Raw genomic sequence first — 16819 nt, 5'->3', positions numbered from 1 at the left:
CCCCAGGACAGTCAGGGAGCCATGAGGGGCCCGGCAGAGGCCCCACGGGGGAGGGACACGCGAGGGCAGGGCTGGTGTCTCGTCCCCCCCACACGCTTACCTTCCACCAACAGTCAAGAGCCCCGGCCAGGCGGGAATGGAAAACAGGGCAGCCCTTGTGGAAAAGTCTGGTGGTTCCTCGGAAAGTTACCATGTGACCCACAATTCCACGGCCAGGTGTGCACCCAAGGGGACTGAAAGCAGGGACGCAGACACCTGAGCACCCATGTTCACGGCAGCACCGTTCACAATAACCCAAAGGTGGAAACAGCCCAGCGGCCTGTCACGGGTGAACAGACAAAGGCGACGGGGTCCATCCATGCAGGAGTCCACTTGGCGTGGAGAGCAATGAGGCCCCGGCGCTGCTGCAGCACGGCTGAACCTTGAGGACGTGGTGCCCAAAGAAGCCAGGCACAAAGATCACAGGCCGCGTGATCCCACTTACATGAAAGATCCAGAATAGGCAAAATCATGAAGAGAAAGTAGAAGAGAGGTTACCAGAGGCCTGGGTAAAGGGGAATGGGCGTTATTGCTTAATAGTTCCAGAGCTTCTGTTTAAGGCGATAAGAAAGTTTCGGAAAGAGTGGTGACGGTTGCGTAACACCGTGCATGTACTTAGGGCTACTGGGGTTGCACGCTTCAAAATGGTTAGGATGGGAAGTTTCATGTTACGTGAGGTTTTTTCAAATCGCACAGTGGAATCACGCCCCAGAAGTGTGCTCTGGCTGTCACTTTCCTTTACATCACATGCACTTTCACGTGGTTAAATGGCCCTCAAAAACCTGGCCAGGCGGCCTAGGGAACGACAGTATGTCCAGTTGGGGGCCCGGCGGCCACCAAGGCCTTCAGACGACACAGCACGAGCATCCGCGTACATAAGACTCGTGCGTGTGACCACTTCTCTACGGCAAATGTCCACACACAGCACCATGCAGAAGAAGGACACACATTCTAAACACTCCAGACAGACTGCGCACCTGCCCTTCCTCTCCAGGAAAGAACCCTCGTGGGCAGGCAGCCTGACCTCAGCGCTTTGGGGAATAAGCTTCATCCCCTCAGGGAGGAGCACAGGGCTCTGGCGGAAAGAACCAGAGCTCTCAGGGGCCTCATTCTGAGCTTCAAAGGCAACGCTGCCCAACCAACAACAAGAGTAGGAGCCCCTCCAAGTCCCCTAACATTTGAGTTAAGCGCAAGGCCTCTGTTTAAGATACATCATCAACAGATTTTCAAGGTTGCAGGCAATTCAGCAAGGACAGGATGATCTTCTCAATAAGCGGTGGTGGAAGGCGTGAATAGCTGTGTGCAAAAAGTGAGCCTGATTCGAGTGGCCGCAGACCCTCTCGGTGGAGGGACGGAGACGGCCGCCAGCTCAGGCCGCCCGTCGCTGTGGGAACGGTGGCGGACGATCGAGGCCACGCTGCGGAGCAGGGGCTGAGCGTGCAGCAAGTGATGACACAGCAGATGCGCAGCCAGACCGCTCCTCTCCTCTTCTGTCCCATCGCGCTTCGGCAGGAAGAAGAAAAGTGACTCGGAAAGCAGTCAAGACCTCCCAGGACCGAGTGCCCACGCATCAGCAAGACGTGAACTTTGAGGTGGGCAAGTGCACCGTCATCAACAGGAACCTGGACAGAGTGACCGGAATGGGTGTCCCCGATGGAACACACAGAGATGCCGGGGCTCTTTTCAAGTGCCTCCGAAGCCTGGGTTTCGATGTGACCGTCTATAAAGCCTGCTCTTGTGCCAAGAGGCAAGATCTGCTGGAAAAAGCTTCTGAAGAGGCCTACAGGAATTCAGCCTGCCTCGCCTGCATCTTGTTAAGCCATGGAGAAGAAAAGTTACTTTATGGAACAGATGGCAAGACAGCAATAAAGGACCCGACAGTCTATTTTAGGGGGATCGATGCAAAACCCTGTTAGAGAAGCCCAAACGCGTCCTCATCCAGGCTGGCCCGGGCACAGAGCTCGAGGACAGCACCCAGGCCGACGCGGGGCCTAGCAACCACACAGGTGCTAGTCCCCAGCGTAAGACCCCCACTGAGGCTGACTTTCTCTTTGCGTGCTCCACGGTTCCAGGCTGTTACTCAGGGAGGAGCCCGGGGCGTGGCTCCTGGTTTGTGCAGACCCTCTGCTCCATCCTGAATGAGCGCAGGAAAAGCCTGGAGATCCTGCAGGTCCTCACCAGGCATCCTGAACGTCAGTCTGATGACCTGTGCTTCCACGGGAAGAAGCAGAGCCCATGTGCGGTCTCCACGCTCACCAGGGAACTCTACTTCTGAAGGCGACCATTCCAGGGGCGCATTCCAGCTGAGAAGCTAGGAATCATTTGTTAACAAATCAGAATTTTTTTTTTTTTAAGAGAGTAGTTTATTTATTTATTTTTGTTTGTTTGTTTTTTTGGCACACGGGCTTAGTTGCTCCGTGGCATATGGGATCTTCCTGGAGCAGGGATCGAACCTGTGTCCCCTGCACTGGCAGGCGGATTCTTAACCACTGCGCCACCTAGGAAGCCCCAGAATTTTTTTTTTCTTTTCTTTCTCTCTTTTTTTTTTTGATGCTCTTGAAAGATCCAGAAATTCTAGAAGGTTTTAACTTTGGGAAAATTATTGATTCAACAGGAAAGAAACTTTCTGGTGCTGTCTTATGGTCTCTGAATTTTCAGAGACTTTTTTTTTTTCATTATATTTATCCATTTGATAACTTTTTCTCAAGATTAATTTTCTGTTTGTCTTTCTTTCTCCTTGTCACACTTAGTACATACAACAAAAATGACCTCTGCAGATGACTTCTGGCTGTGTCCACCATGATTGGTGGTGACTTTGGTAGACTGTCAGAGCCATATTTGTACCTGGCAAAAAGAGTGCTTGACCAACAACAGCCAAAGGGATATTCATTCGCCTGTATTGCAGAAGGTGGGTACTGAATGCATTTTGAGTGATTTTTCATTGGCTTAGGGCAGATTCTCATGCAAAAATTCCCAGATATGTTAGAGGGGGAAAAAATGTAATGATTCTAATATATACCAGTCAGAATCCAGTCAGGAAAACAGAAATGGCTCTAGGTATTTCAGTAGAGGGAATTTAACAGAGGAAATTGACATACACAGATGATGAAAGAGAACAGAAAGAAAAGGAAGCTGTTACCACCTAAGGCTCTGAGGAGGTGTGGTTCCCTGGGTCCAGAAGCTGGGGTTGTGCACAGGAGTTGGAACCATGGAGGGAGCTAGAACCACCCAGGAGTTGTGGGAAATGGAGCTGTTGAAGGGACAAAGCCACTGCCTGAGACAGGGCAACACCAGATGAGTCAGACATGGAGAGACAGCCTGGCTTCACCTCTCCCTCCGCCCTCTAGTCTTCCTCCAACACCTGACCCTTCCAGCCCTACCTGGAAGCCATCTGGCAAGGGCCCTGGGACGTGTGACTTCCTGAAATACAGAGCACAGCAAGGGACAGTGAGGCAGGGGAGGGACAGAGATGGATACGGCCCTGGCTCACAGTGTGAACAGAAGGAATCCTATTCCCTATGTTCAGCAAGTCATCCGTTCAATAATTTATTCATTAAGTTGTGAGATAATCTATGTAATACCTGCTATGTGCAAAACCATCTGTTTTAGCTTTAAAATCTATCTGGAACTTTTTAGGTTACTCCAAGCCTTATTCTGGGCAATTTTTTTTTTTTTCCATTTATTGGCTGTGTTGGGTCTTCATTGCTGCACACAGGCTTTCTCTAGTTGCGGTGAGCAGGGGCTACTCTTCATTGTGGCATGCAGACTCCTCATTGCGGTGACTTCTCTTGTTGCAGACCACAGGCTCTAGACTCATGGGCTTCAGTAGTTGTGGCACATGGGCTCAACAGTTGTGGCTCACGGGCTCTAGAGCACAGGCTCAGTAGTTGTGGTGCACGGGCTTAGTTGCTCCGCGGCATGTGGGATCTTCCTGGAGCAGGGATGGAACCCGTGTCCCCTGCATTGGCAGGCAGATTCTTAACCAGGCAGATTCTTAACCACTGCACCACCAGGGAAGTCCCTGAGCAAAATTTTTGTTACCTCTAATTCTCTAAATGGAGGAAGGTTCACGGTGAAGATATTTGCACTGTGTTTTCAAGGTGGTGTTCCCTTTTATTCTGCCTGATAACTTGTTAACAAATGTTTATTTATATTTATTGATTAAAATGTGGTTAATTCCTTCAAAAAAAAAAGTGAGCCTCACCCTGACCTCACAGCACATATGGAGATGAACACACAAGGATCACAGACCCGCCATAAGAGCTGAAACTATAAACTTCTATAAGACAACATAGGAGGGTGTCGGGAACACTGGGCAGCCACAGGCAAAAGAATGAAACTGGACTACTGTCTTACACCATAACCAAAATTAACCCAAAATAGGGGATGCCCTGGCGGTCCAGTGGTTAGGTCTCCATGCTTCCACTGCATGGGGCACGGGTTCGAACCCTGGTCATGGAACTAAGATCCTGCAAGTCATGCAGTGCAGCCAAAAAAAAATAAAGTCTTGTCATTTGCAACAACACGGATGGACCTTGAGGGCATCATGCCAAGTGAAACAAGCCAGACAGAGAAAGACACATACTGTAAGATCTCACTTTTATGTGGAATTAAAAAATAAAACAAAACCCTCTTACAGGGATGTAACACACAGCACAGGGAACATAGTGAATAATATTATAAGAACTTTCTATGGTGTGTAATCTATGAAATATCAGATCACTATGTGGTACACCTGAAGCTAATTAACAGTGTAAGTCAACTACACGTCAATAAAAAAAATAAATTTTAAAACCAAGTTCATAGATACAGAGAACAGATTGGTGGTTTGGAGGGAGAGGCGTCAGGAGGTACAAACTTCCAGTTATAAAATAAATAAGTCCTGGGGATGTGATGTAGGGCACAGAGACTATAGTTAATAATACCATATTGTTATTGTAAATATGCAAATAGGTTTCACAAAGATTTCTTCAACAGAATACCAAAAGCATGAACTCAAAAATTCAACAAACTGGAAATCACCAAAATTAAAAATTATGCTCTTTAAAAGACACTGTTAATAAAATGAAACGGCAAGCCTCAGGCTACGAGAGAAAATATTCACAACACATCTGACAAAGGACTTATACCAGAATATACACAGAACTCCCAAAACTCACTAAGAAAAAGACAGACAATAACAAGTGGTCAGGCTTCCTAGGTGGCGCAGTAGTTGAGAATCCACCTGCCATTGCAGGGGACATGGGTTCGATCCCTGCTCCAGGAAGATCCCACATGCCGCGGAGCAACTAAGCCCATGCGCCATAACTATTGAGCCTGCGCCTTAGAGCCTGTGAGCCACAACTATTGAGCTCATGTGCGGCAACTACTGAGGCCCACGCACCTAGAGCCCGTGCTCTGCAACAAGAGAAGCCACGGCAATAAGGAGCCCGCGCACCACAACGAAGAGTAGCCCCCACTCACCGCAATTAAAGAAAGCCTGCGCACAGCAAAAAAGACCCAACACAGCCAATAAAATACATTAATTAAAAAAAATAATAACTTAACTTCACAGGAAAGCCTGACACCTATCGTGGGCCTGCAAGTCCACTTCTGAGTACCTCCGCACCAGGAAGTCGATCTCCCTCCTGGTCCAGTGCTGAGACCCGAGACCCTCTCAGAACGACACCTGCACCCTGGCCCAGGTGGCACGCTACCCACGGCTTTGGGCCCCTGGCTTATGCCTTGTCATCCCCACGGGTGCCCTGGTCCCAGTCGGGCACTTTGGCTGTTCCCCATCTCCGCCCCCATGTCAAGCGCCGCCCCCGAGCCCCTCACCTCGTAGTCCTTCTGCAGCAGCACTGTGTGGGTGAGGCTCTTGTCCAGGCAGAGTGCCGCGAGCTTCCGGCAGGCGCGCCGGACGTTCAGAATCAAGTCTGTGCTGGGCACGTGGCTCAGGATGTGCAGGAGGATCTCATCCGAGAAGCCCAGCAGGTGGGCACCATCTGCCGCGGGGGGCGCGCTGCCATCGTTGGACGTGTCCTGAAAATCAGGGGCACCAAATTCCCATGGGATCCCCAGGGCGGCCCTCAGCCAAGGAAAGCCCTCCCCGAAGCCCGTGGGGAAGAAGGTCTGTTACCAAAACTCTTAACTGCAGAGCAAGAGCCCCCGGCATTCTCCAAAAGCCCCTTTTCAACCTGCACACTGGAATCTCTCGTCAAACATTAACAAATTTGAAATGAAACTTCAAATTTTTTTGAAATTTAAGAGAGATTTTTTCCTACTGAAGGTCTCCAGCCAAGCCTGGCAGGTTTCTGACTCAACTCACGACCAGCCGAGGTTGTCCCGTTTGTGAAAGCTATTCCCCCGCCACCGCCCGCTCTGCCCCCAGTGTCGGGCTGTATGCTTAAAACCCCTGCGCAGGTGAAATCCACCAAGAAACCATGATAATGGGCTTCGCCAATAATAGTGCCTTCACCTCCCAGGGCTGCCGTGATGGGTAACGAGTTACTGTCTATCAGCTCCTCAGGAGAGCGCTGGATGGAGCTCTTTTCAGCACTGTCGCAAAGGACCAGTATAATGAGAGAATGAAATGACAAGGCCCTTATGAGTAAGAAACAGCACCTACCAGATCAACGACATTTTTAAATCTCAAGATTTGTAACAAACTATGGAGATGGCACAACTTCTCTTCACTCATCACACTTTCTGGTTAGAAACCCCTGTTGGTATTTCCAGTGAGATGTCTACACATCACTGTTTCATTTTGCTTTTGCAAATACCTACAAAAGGCTTTCTGCCCTAACGTGGGCTTCCTGTCTTACTGATCAATGCCTTGTACAACTAAGAGGAAGAGGGGCCAGACCTATGTCCGTGGTGTGAAATCCCCAAATCAAGGCCAAAGGAACCGGATGCTCTAAGAAGAGCCCTTGGGGAGAGGAATCCCTGTATCTTCCCAACATCTCCCAAAAAGACCCTCCTGCCTTAAACGTCCTCACTGAGGGGGTGCCTCTCTGACACTCCCAGGAGAGCACCCAGAACTATTTCTAATGCCTTTTCCAGTGATTCTGTCGACGAGCCCCACCTTCTCCGGCCTGCCTCTTTTTCCATACATACTTGCATGGATGGAAGCCTGGAGGCTTGGAAAGCCCTGCTGCTGCCACGGCAACTGTTAAGTCCAGGGAGGAAGGGCCTGTCTGCACACCCCACGCAGGCACCAGGGGTTTCCTGGGAGCTCTGACTGCGACACCCCTCCAGCCTCTGCATCCGACCAAGCCCTCGCCAGGCTGGGAAAGGTTTCCATGGATACTGCCCACCCCTTCCATGGCATCAGCCCCTCCCACTCTCCCTGCTTCCCGAGAGACAGCAGCCAGACCTGCCTTCACATCCCTCCTCTCACCTTGCCGAGGGCGGAAGGCAGCCATCAGACCCAAGTCCATAGCCGCCCTGGGTCACTGTACCCTGGGGTCCAGTGTTTCGAACCATACGTGACGTTCCTGAGAAATTTCCCAGACCCAATCATCTGGGATGATCGCAGGCACCTGTTAAACATCAGATTCCCAGGCCCCACCCTAGACCTAGGGACTCCACCTCCAGAGAGAGGCTGGAACCAGAGCGATCCTTATGCGGCGAGCAGAGCTTGGTATACAGGGCTCCTGGGGACTAGAGGGAAGGGCTGGGCCTGCATTCCACTGAGAGCCTGAGGCTGACCCTTCTGATCCCCAGTTCACAGGTTTATCAGAGTAAGAACGCCACTGCAGAACAAAAAGAATATAGGGCAAAACACTCCCAGAAACTCCAGCATCATACAATTTCCACAGTTACACTGTGCAATACTGAATTTCTCTTATGACCACATAGAAATTACATGAATTAAAAAAACAACAAAGAAAAAAAAACAGGAGTTGAGTTGCAGCTTCCTCCATCCAGTCTCAGCACATCCGACAAGATCACTTTCTCCGTGTGCTTACCCCTGGTCTCCCGACAGCCCACCCTAGGAGGCCCAGTCCTGCTGGGTTTGCAACAGTCGAGTCTTTTCCCCCCAGGAGAGGCAGCAAGTTCTGCAGAGGTAAAGGCAAACGGAGGGTCCCCACCGGGAGGGAGGAGGCGTCCGTGCTTCTTCATTTGCTAAATAAAACTGTGGCCCAGACAACGCCCACATCCACACACGCCCAAATACACCAGTTCCTGCATCCCTCTGCCTCGCGGGACGATCTGTTCTCAGCCCTGGGGAAATTGAGGCGGACCTGTTCTCCATCTTTAAAAAAAATTAGGTAAGTAGCCCGAGGTCAGAGGGCAAGCATCAGCTAAGGCAGGGCCTGAGCAGCTGAGCCTGAAACTGCCCTTCCCTCCACCACCGGGAAAGGGCTGCTGGGGCTTCCTGAAGGGTCCAGCCAGGCACTTCCTGGAGTCTCCGGAAATCCCAGCTCCGGGCCAGGTGGTCTTTATCAGGCACATCTGGGAACCACCCGGCTAGAACCGGATGACCAGTTGAAAATGGCTTGAAGAGTAGGGATTCAAAGAGTTTCATTATTTGATCAACTGGGTGAATGTGTAACATTTCACAATTTTTTAAAAAGCTAAGCAATAAGTGCTGAAACCTAGCTCCCCCTCCGCCCCGAAAAAAAACCTCTCTCAGACGTTTACCATCTGATTGTTTATCAGTCAGGCACCCAAAGAAACTGCTGGATTCACAAAGCAACTGATGAGGTGTCTGCGATGTGCTATAAATAACCCAAGGGGCATGAGAGGGTGGGAGGGTCAGAGAGGAACCAAGACCAGCCATGGTTAACTATTAAAACTGGGCAGTAAAGCACAGGGACTCTACTCAATACTCGGCAATGGCCTATATGGGAAAAGAATCTAAAAAAGAGTGGATACGTGTGTGTGTATGTCACTGATTCACTTTGCTGTACACCTGAAACTAACACAACAGTGTAAATCAACTATACTCCAATAAAAATTAAAAAACGAAAACAAAAACAAAAAATGGGCAGTGAGTAAGTAGAGGGAAGTGCGTTACAACATTCTTTTGCAAGTGTGTGGAATTTTACATTATAATTTCTTTTTTTAATCACAGGAGCAACCTGAAGGAGGGATGCTTCTCACATTGCTCCTCAGCTTTTTTTTTTTTTTTTTAATTAAAGAGAAAGGTTTATTCAGGGACACACACTCCATAGACAGAGTGTTGGCCATCTCGGAAGGTGAGAGGCCAGCCCCTCTTTTTAAGTCTTTGTTTCTCTAGTTGGCATTTTCCTGGATGTTCCCTGATTCACAACACTCAGGCCTGCAAGCCTTTGCACAAGCTGCTCCCTGCATGTGACGTGCCACCCCACAAGGGAAACTGCTACTCTCAGAACTTCAGCTCAAAGGATCAGTCCCCAGGAAGCCCTTCCAGGATCCCCCGGAAACACACACAACTCACGCTTCTCCTCCACAGCGGCCCCAGCTGCCCTCCCCGCCTCCAGCCTCAGGTTTGCTGCTTGCCTGTCTCCTCACAAGGCCAGGAACGGCTCCTGAACAGGGATCACTGTTTAAAGCCCAAGGGAAAGAGGCATTCCCTTGCCTGAGGGTGTCAACAAACCACTGCTTCAGAATGGTTTTCAGAGCTGTTAAAAACGCAGAGCCCAGCTCCTCAGAAACTCAGAGAGCAGTCCTGGACATGTGCATCTTAAACCCAGCAAGGACTCTCAAGATCAGACCACCCCAATCCAGAGTCAGACGGCGGAGATGGGGGCACCACCTTGTGAACATATTTCTTAAAGCCGCTGCATGGTACACTTTAAAAGTGGAAATTCTGGGACTTCCCTGGTGGTCCAGTGGTTAAGACTTTGTGCTTCCAATGCAGGGGGCACAGGTTCAATCCCTGGTCAGGGAACTAAGATCCCACATGCCATGGCGCGCGCGTGGTACGGCCAAAAATCAAAAAATTAAAAATAAAAAAAAAAAGTGTAAATTTTATGATATGTAAACTATATCTCAATCAATCAATCAATCAATCAATAATTAGTCTCAGAGAAAGGGACCTTGATCTCCACGCCAGGATAGAACAAGACTCCCCCTCTCTCCTCTCAAGCCAAGAGACCCTCGAGATGCACAGGAGGCTTCACTGGACAGGTCCCCGACACATGCTTCAAGGAACAGAGGGGCCTCTGCGCCAAGACCCCATAAGACCAAAGTACTAGATGGCCCCCCAAGCACACGAGACTAACCAGAATCTGCTAACGCAGCCAGGCTACCCACTGGATTCTTCCTGGAGGAGCTGGTACTCTCAGGCCCTTCAATCCTACCACCAGTGGGCAGGTGGGCCCCACATCCTGCCCCTCAATCAAGGGACCACTTCTGAGCCAAAGTCACTTCAAATGAAGAAGAGCCGTCAGCAACCCTAGTCACCGTCCACGTACCCACGCCCCATCCACTCCCGCTCCCCAGAGCACGGCAAGCCCGTAAGACTTCGGAAGTACACGCAACAGTCTGAGTCCTGGGTGATACATATAAATGCAGGTGCACACAGGACATAAAAAGGTAGGCGGGAATCAACCAAAGGGAAGATCCCCCATTTCCTGGTCTACAGAGAAAATACCTTGCACCACATTACAGGAACTCCGTGGGAGTCTCCGTCGGACCCAGGGTTGTGGAGCATTGGGGAAGAAATTCAGGGTGCGTCACGAGTCCCCCGGGTGAAATGGCTTTTCCTCCACTACCCCCCAAGTCACACAACAAGCAGGCTCAGAGAAAAGTGGGCTGGGCTGAAACTGAACATTCAGCGACAGAGAATGGGTGGAAGTGAGCAGGAAGGAGGGACGTCTCAGAGCTCCAAGGGCTGCGCCAAGGCACGGGGCATGGGAAATGGGCCGGGGGCCTGGAGGAGCTGGAGACTCTGGGGAAGCGGGGAGAAGGGGAAAAGTCTGCCGATCAGGAATGTGGGACTGGCAAAGGGATGGAAAACCGAAGGCTGAGAGAGCTTCTGCCTTTGGATACAGGATGAGGTCCTAGACGGCGGGATGGGTCAAGGATGGGGTAAGGGGTCAAGGCCAGGGTAGGGATGGGAAGGACCGGGCGAGGCCAAGACCAGGGTCGGGGCAGGAAGGACCAGGCCAGGCCGACGCCAGGGTCGGAGTGGGAAGGACCGAGCGGGGCCGCGGCGAGGGTTAGAATGGCAAGCACAGAGCCAGCCGAGGTCAGGACGGGAAGGATGGAGCGGGATAGCGCGCGAGACGTAGAGGACGCAGGGAAACCCGAGTCGGGGTGGGGAGCGCCGAGCGGGGCCAAAGCCGCCGGGCAGGGAGGAGAGCGGAGGTTGGCGCCAGCCGTACCTCTCCGGAGCTGGCCATGTCGAGGGCAGGACGAGCCGCTGCCGCCGGAGCCACAGCTCCGGGGCCTCCCGCCTGACTGGCCCGGGATGCTCAAAGCCGGCGCGTCCTCGGCTCCACAGAGACCCGGGCGGGGGGCGGGTCCGCCCTCCACTTCCGGCGCTGCCGACACGCACTTCCGCTCGCCGGCGGGCGGGCCCGGCGCGGCCGCCATGTTGGGTGCGGCCCGCAGCCAAGGCCCAGCTAGGGCGCGGGTTGGGCGGGCGCGGTTGGGCCCGGAGGCCCGGCCGGCCTCCACTTGCTCTCTGACCTCTTGTCCCTGTCCTCTGCCCTCTGCACGCCCCTTTCCAGCCACACGGACCCCCTCCTGCCGGGCAAAGACTCTCCTGCCTCTGGGTCTTGCCTTTGCGTGTCCCAGTGCCTGCAGCGTTCAGAAACCACCTGTCAGAGAGCCGGTCCCTCCCCGCCTGCAGAAAATAGCATCACCTTCTCCCCATCCTCGCGAACACACACCTAAACTTACCCTTTTCCTGTGTTATTTTTCTCCATAGCTCTCTGCACCATCTGATCTGCTGTATCTTTGTTTTCCTGTCCTCCCCCAGTGAACTCAACACCCTGTACCTAGAACGCTCCCTGACAGGGGCGCTGAATCAGTATTTTCTGGGAAAATTAATGTATGGATGATACGCTCTCACCTGTAACCTTTTGCATGTAAAAAAATCACTTACTAATAAAAATTCGTGGGGAAGGAACTGGATTTGAACGCTGCTGCAGACTTCCTCCTGGGTGACCCTAAGCGAGTGTGTTTCTTGGGAGGAGGATAGCATGTGCCGCCAGCTGGGCGACAAACAACAGAAATGCATTGTTTCACACTTCTGGAGGCTGGAAGACAGAAATGAGGATGTCCACTGGGCCATGCTCCCTCCAAAGGCGCAAGGGAAGACTCCTTCCTTGTTGCTTTTAGGTTGCAGGGGTTGACAGCAGTCCTTGGAGTTGCTTGGATTGTAGCCACAGAATCCAAGCTCTGCTTCTGGGGCCATCTTCCCGTGTGTGTGTGTGTGTGTGTGTGTGTGTGTGTGTGTGTGTGTGTGTGTGTGTCCTCTCCTCTTCTCCCCTCCCACATGTTGTGGGATCTTACTTTCCCCAACGAGGGATTGAACCCCAGCCCGCGGCAGTGAAAGTGCAGAGTCCTAACCACTGGACCGCCAGAGAATTGCCTCTCCTCTTCTTATAGAGGCATCAGTCATGATGGGTTAAAATCCACCTTACACCAGTATGACATCTTCTTAACTAACGACATCTGCAAAGACCTTGCTTCCAAGTAAGGTCCCATTCTGGCACTTCCCTGGAGGTGCAGTGGTTAAGAATCCACCTACCAATGCAGGGGATGCTGGTTTAATCCCTAGTCTGGGAAGATCCCACATGCTGAACAGCAACTAAGCCCATGCACCACGACTACTGAATCCTGCACGCCTAGAGCCCTGCTCCGAGACAAGAGAAATCACCGCAATGAGAAGCCTGCGCACCGCAATGAAGAGTAGCCCCCACTTGCCGCAACTGAAGCCCGCGCGTGCAGCAACGAAGAGCCAATAAATCATTTTTTTAATTGTACAAATAAGGTCACATTCTGAGATTCCAGGTGAACCTGAATCTTTGGAGGACGCTATTCAACCCAGTACATCAAGCTTCACATCAAACCTTCCCTGGGCCTCATTTCCCTCCCACCTCACCAGGTGGAGCCAGTTAGTATTGACAGGCCACTGACGGCTCCTACTGTGGGCGGGCCACTGTGGGGACAGGTACAGTCCTTGCCTCAAAGAGCTCGTGGTTTGGTCAGTCGTTAGGTACCACTTCAGGCAAACACATGTGTTAATGGAGTTCCCGTTTTTTACTATAGAAGCCTCAACCATGGAGCCCAACTCTGACTCAGGCAGCCATCTGAGGGAGTTTCACAGAGGCCCAGGGCCTCCTGATTCCCTGACCCTTTCTTTCTTTTCCCCTATAAGACAGAATCAGGTATGTTTCTCATTGTGGCAAATGTGTTTATTTTCTCTCCCCAGCTCGAACAGGTCACGGCAGCATCAGACCGTCCATCAACCTTTGTCAAATAAATTATTGATTAAATGAGATTCTACAGGTCGGTGTCAAGCAGAGAGGAGCCATTCAATCCACAGAAGCTGTAACCATTACCAGTCTGACTTGTACTAGTGAGGAAGGAGTCCCGTGTTTCCTGAGCACCCCCAATTCCGAGGAACATCCAAGTTGGAAATCGCTGAGTGCAGGGCTCGCGGAGACTGGGCTTGGAGTCAGCTCCAATGCCCCACTGCTCTCACGATGTCACAGGCCTTTCCAGGTTTGGGTGACACTTCCTCACAGCGTCCACCGAGACGTGTAGGTGAATGGATAAATGAACTGTAGTCTGTCCAAACCATGGAATACTATTCAACACTAAAAAGAAATGAGCTATCAAGCCATGGAAAGACATGGAGGAAACGTAAATGCATGTTACTGAGTGAAAGAAGCCAATCTGGAAAGACCACATACTGTATGATTCCAACTACATGACATTCTGGAAAAGGCAAAAATTATGGAGATGATAAAAAGATCAGTGGTTGCCAGGGGTTAGGGGGACCAGGGGAGGGAGGAACAGGAGGAGCACAGAGGATTTTCAGGGCAGTGGATCTACTCCATATGATGGGTGGATGTGTGTCCACACCCATACAATGTAAACACCCAGCGTGACCTCAAGTGTAGAGGATGGCTGGTACAATGTGTCAGTGTAGGTTCATCCATGCTAACAGATGTCCTGCTCTGATGGGGATGTTGCTGCCGGAGGAGGTTATGAAAGCAGGGGGTGTGTGGGAAATCTTGATATATTCCTCTCAATTTTGCTATGAACCTAAAACTGCTCTAAAAATTAAATTCTGTTGCTTTTGAAACATGCACATCTGACCTGCTCACTCCTGAAGGCGCTCCCTCTGCCTTTGCCTGTGCTGTTGCCTCCCTCGGGTGGCTCTCCCCCCCAACTCTGACTCATTTCTGCTCCTCCTCCCAACATCCCTTCCACAGAAAGCTTTCCTCTCCCCTCTGACCAGGTCTCAGTTCCATTACCCTCTTTCAGCATCCCTCCAAGTACCTCTTGAAGGCATTTATCCCAGTGGATAGTTAAAGGGCCATCAGTATGAATTTCTGGTCCACATCTGGCCTCCCACCAGGCCAGTGCCATCCGCTAGTACCTTCTACAAGGATGAGAATGTCCCATACCTGTGCCGTCCAGCGGGCACTTGACACGTGACTTGTGCGGTTGAAGAACTGAATTCTTCATTGTAATTAATTTAAATGTAAATAGTCACGTGTGGCTCAGGGACCCCTAGATGAGAGTGCAGCAAAACTGGAAGCCCTGGGAATTCCCTGGCGGTCCAGGGGTTAGAGCTCCACGTTTTCACTGCCAAGCCCTAGGTTTGGGAAAAAACAAGCGGGGGGAGGGGGGGTAAAAAATAAAAAAGACTGGAAGCCCTATGGAGGCAGGGACAATGTCGCGAGGTCACTGCTGCCCCCCCTCCCTCTAGACCTGTGTGGCTGCTGGAAACATAAGCTGAATGATGAAGGTGAATGAGTGAATGAAGACACCAACTGCGGCTCTGAGGGACCCCAGCCCCTGAGCCCCTTGGGTGATTCCAGGCCAGACCATGTGTTCAAATCCTGCCACTGCCCCTCAGAGCTACCTCACAGCTTGAGGGCCCCCAAAGAAGATGACTGCCCTGCAACAGTGTCACCACAAGCATCCGAGCATCCTCCCTGCGCCCTCACCGCTGGGCTCCAGGAGGACGTGTCAGGGTGAAGGGAACGACCCAGGGTTCTGAGCCCCCACACTTGCCAAGACTCCCCTCCTCTCAGGGCACCTGTTGGGGTGCAGTTCCATCCAGGCAGCGGGTGCTTCACAGAGGAGGGAACGTCCAGCGAGAGATGATTTCACCTCCTTAAGAAGATGAACCAGGGCCTTCCCTGGGGGCACAGTGGCTAAGAATCCACCTGCCAATGCAGGCGACACGGGTTCGAGCCCTGGGCCGGGAAGATCCCACATGCCGCAGAGCAAGGAAGCCCGTGCGCCACAACTACTGAGTCTGTGCTCTAGAGCCCGCGAGCCACAACTATTGAGCCCACGCACCAGAACTACTGAAGCCCTCGTGCCTAGAGCCCATGCTCCACAAGAAGAGAAGCCACCGCAATGAGAAGCCTGCACACCACAACGAAGAGTAGCCCCCACTCTCCGCAACTACAACTAGAGAAAAAGCCCTTTCGCAGCAAAAAAGACCAATGCAGCCAAAAAAAAAAAAAGAGAGAGAGAGAGAGAACCTCAGGTGGTCAGAGCGGCCTCACGGGGGAGCTAGCCACCTGAGAAAGCAAGGAGCCTCCCGGCCCAGGTCAGAGGCGGCTCAAGGGTCAGAGTGGAGAAGGACGGCTGTGTTGGGTTGCATTTTGCCTTTTCTGGCCTGTTGACCTGTCAGGCTTCACAGGCGTTAGGATAACATTCCAGCTTCCTCACTTATAAAATGGGTAACCTGGGACCAGCACTCCTATCCACCCTGAGCCTCAGTTTCCTAATCTGTAAAATGGGTGCTGAGAGGAAGGCGGGAGGCAGTGCAGCACCCTGACTTAGCCCAGATGATCAGCCCAGCTGAGGCCTGGGAGGGAAGGAGCAAACGGGCCAAATGTGTGTCTCCTTTCAAAGGAAAAGACAGGGAGCACCTGCTCACAAGCACCCCTCCAGCTGTTACTGATGTTCCCATTTCTCAGATGGGCATGTGGACAGTAGTGTGACTTCCCAGGGCCACATAGAAAAGACACATGGCCCCAACCACCCTCCTATCCATCCTCAGGCCTCTGTCCTCACTCAGTCAGGGCCTCTGCCTGAGACACACACCTCCACTTGCCCAGGTGACTGTCCTCTGGCCTCCTGGCCAGCTCCCGCACCCCTCCCACAGGAAGCCGTCTGAAGAAGCCTCCTGCTCAAGAGCCCCCCCAGCGGCCGGGTTTGTGGTCCTTTATTATTTGTTGTTGGAAAAAGGCAAAGCGATGATTGCTTTTTCCCTTTTTTTTAACTTGTATTTCTTAGTTTTTTTCAGCTTCACGGAGGTAGTTTGATGAGCTTCGATGTATGTCTACACCAAGGACACCATCACGCATGGATGTCATGAAGGTCTTCATCTTCCTGACCCACCCTGTGTTATCACACGCAGCCTCTGCTCTTCCTTCTTCCCAGTATCACCACTGGTCGTTGTACATTCCTATTTATTCTGTCTTCCCCAATAAACTGCATGCCTGATAAGGGCAGGAAACAGACCTGGTTTCTTCTCCACTGCATCCCATTCCAGGCACAATGCCCAGCCCAAACAGTGCTTGGAGGAGGGAGGGAAGGGTTTCCAGACTGAGAGCTCCTCCAGGGCAGGGTCTGCATCCACGGCATCAGCATAAGAGTGTGCACGCAT

General features: G+C 51.7%; 1 protein-coding gene and 1 pseudogene across 6 annotated transcripts in view; one reads left to right on the top strand and one right to left on the bottom strand.

Annotated features, from left to right (window-relative positions):
- Nucleotides 1-11471, bottom strand: part of FBXL18 (F-box and leucine rich repeat protein 18) — a 37704-nt gene extending 26233 nt beyond the window's left edge. For 4 of the 6 annotated variants that reach the window (XR_009055550.1, XM_057749871.1, XM_057749874.1 and 1 more), the window contains exons 1-2: nucleotides 11334-11471; nucleotides 5857-6060 (exon numbers count right to left, since the gene is read on the bottom strand). Coding sequence is in view for 5 of the 6 variants with exons in the window: in XM_057749871.1 (XP_057605854.1) it covers nucleotides 5857-6060; nucleotides 11334-11351 (222 nt within the window). In the remaining variant the exon portion in view is untranslated. Of the gene's footprint in view, nucleotides 1-100; nucleotides 1158-5856; nucleotides 6061-11333 lie in introns of those variants that run through there. The other 2 variants (XM_057749873.1, XM_057749872.1) reach the window with 2 other exon arrangements.
- On the top strand, nucleotides 850-2484 carry LOC130860179 (caspase-7-like; annotated as a pseudogene).
- Nucleotides 11472-16819: the final 5348 nt, after the last annotated feature.

The sequence above is a fragment of the Hippopotamus amphibius genome, chromosome 9 (assembly GCF_030028045.1).
Source record: "Hippopotamus amphibius kiboko isolate mHipAmp2 chromosome 9, mHipAmp2.hap2, whole genome shotgun sequence".
Lineage (NCBI taxonomy): Eukaryota > Metazoa > Chordata > Mammalia > Artiodactyla > Hippopotamidae > Hippopotamus > Hippopotamus amphibius.
The sequence above is the reverse complement of the archived record's forward strand: the minus strand, read 5'-3'. Positions and strand labels throughout refer to the sequence as shown.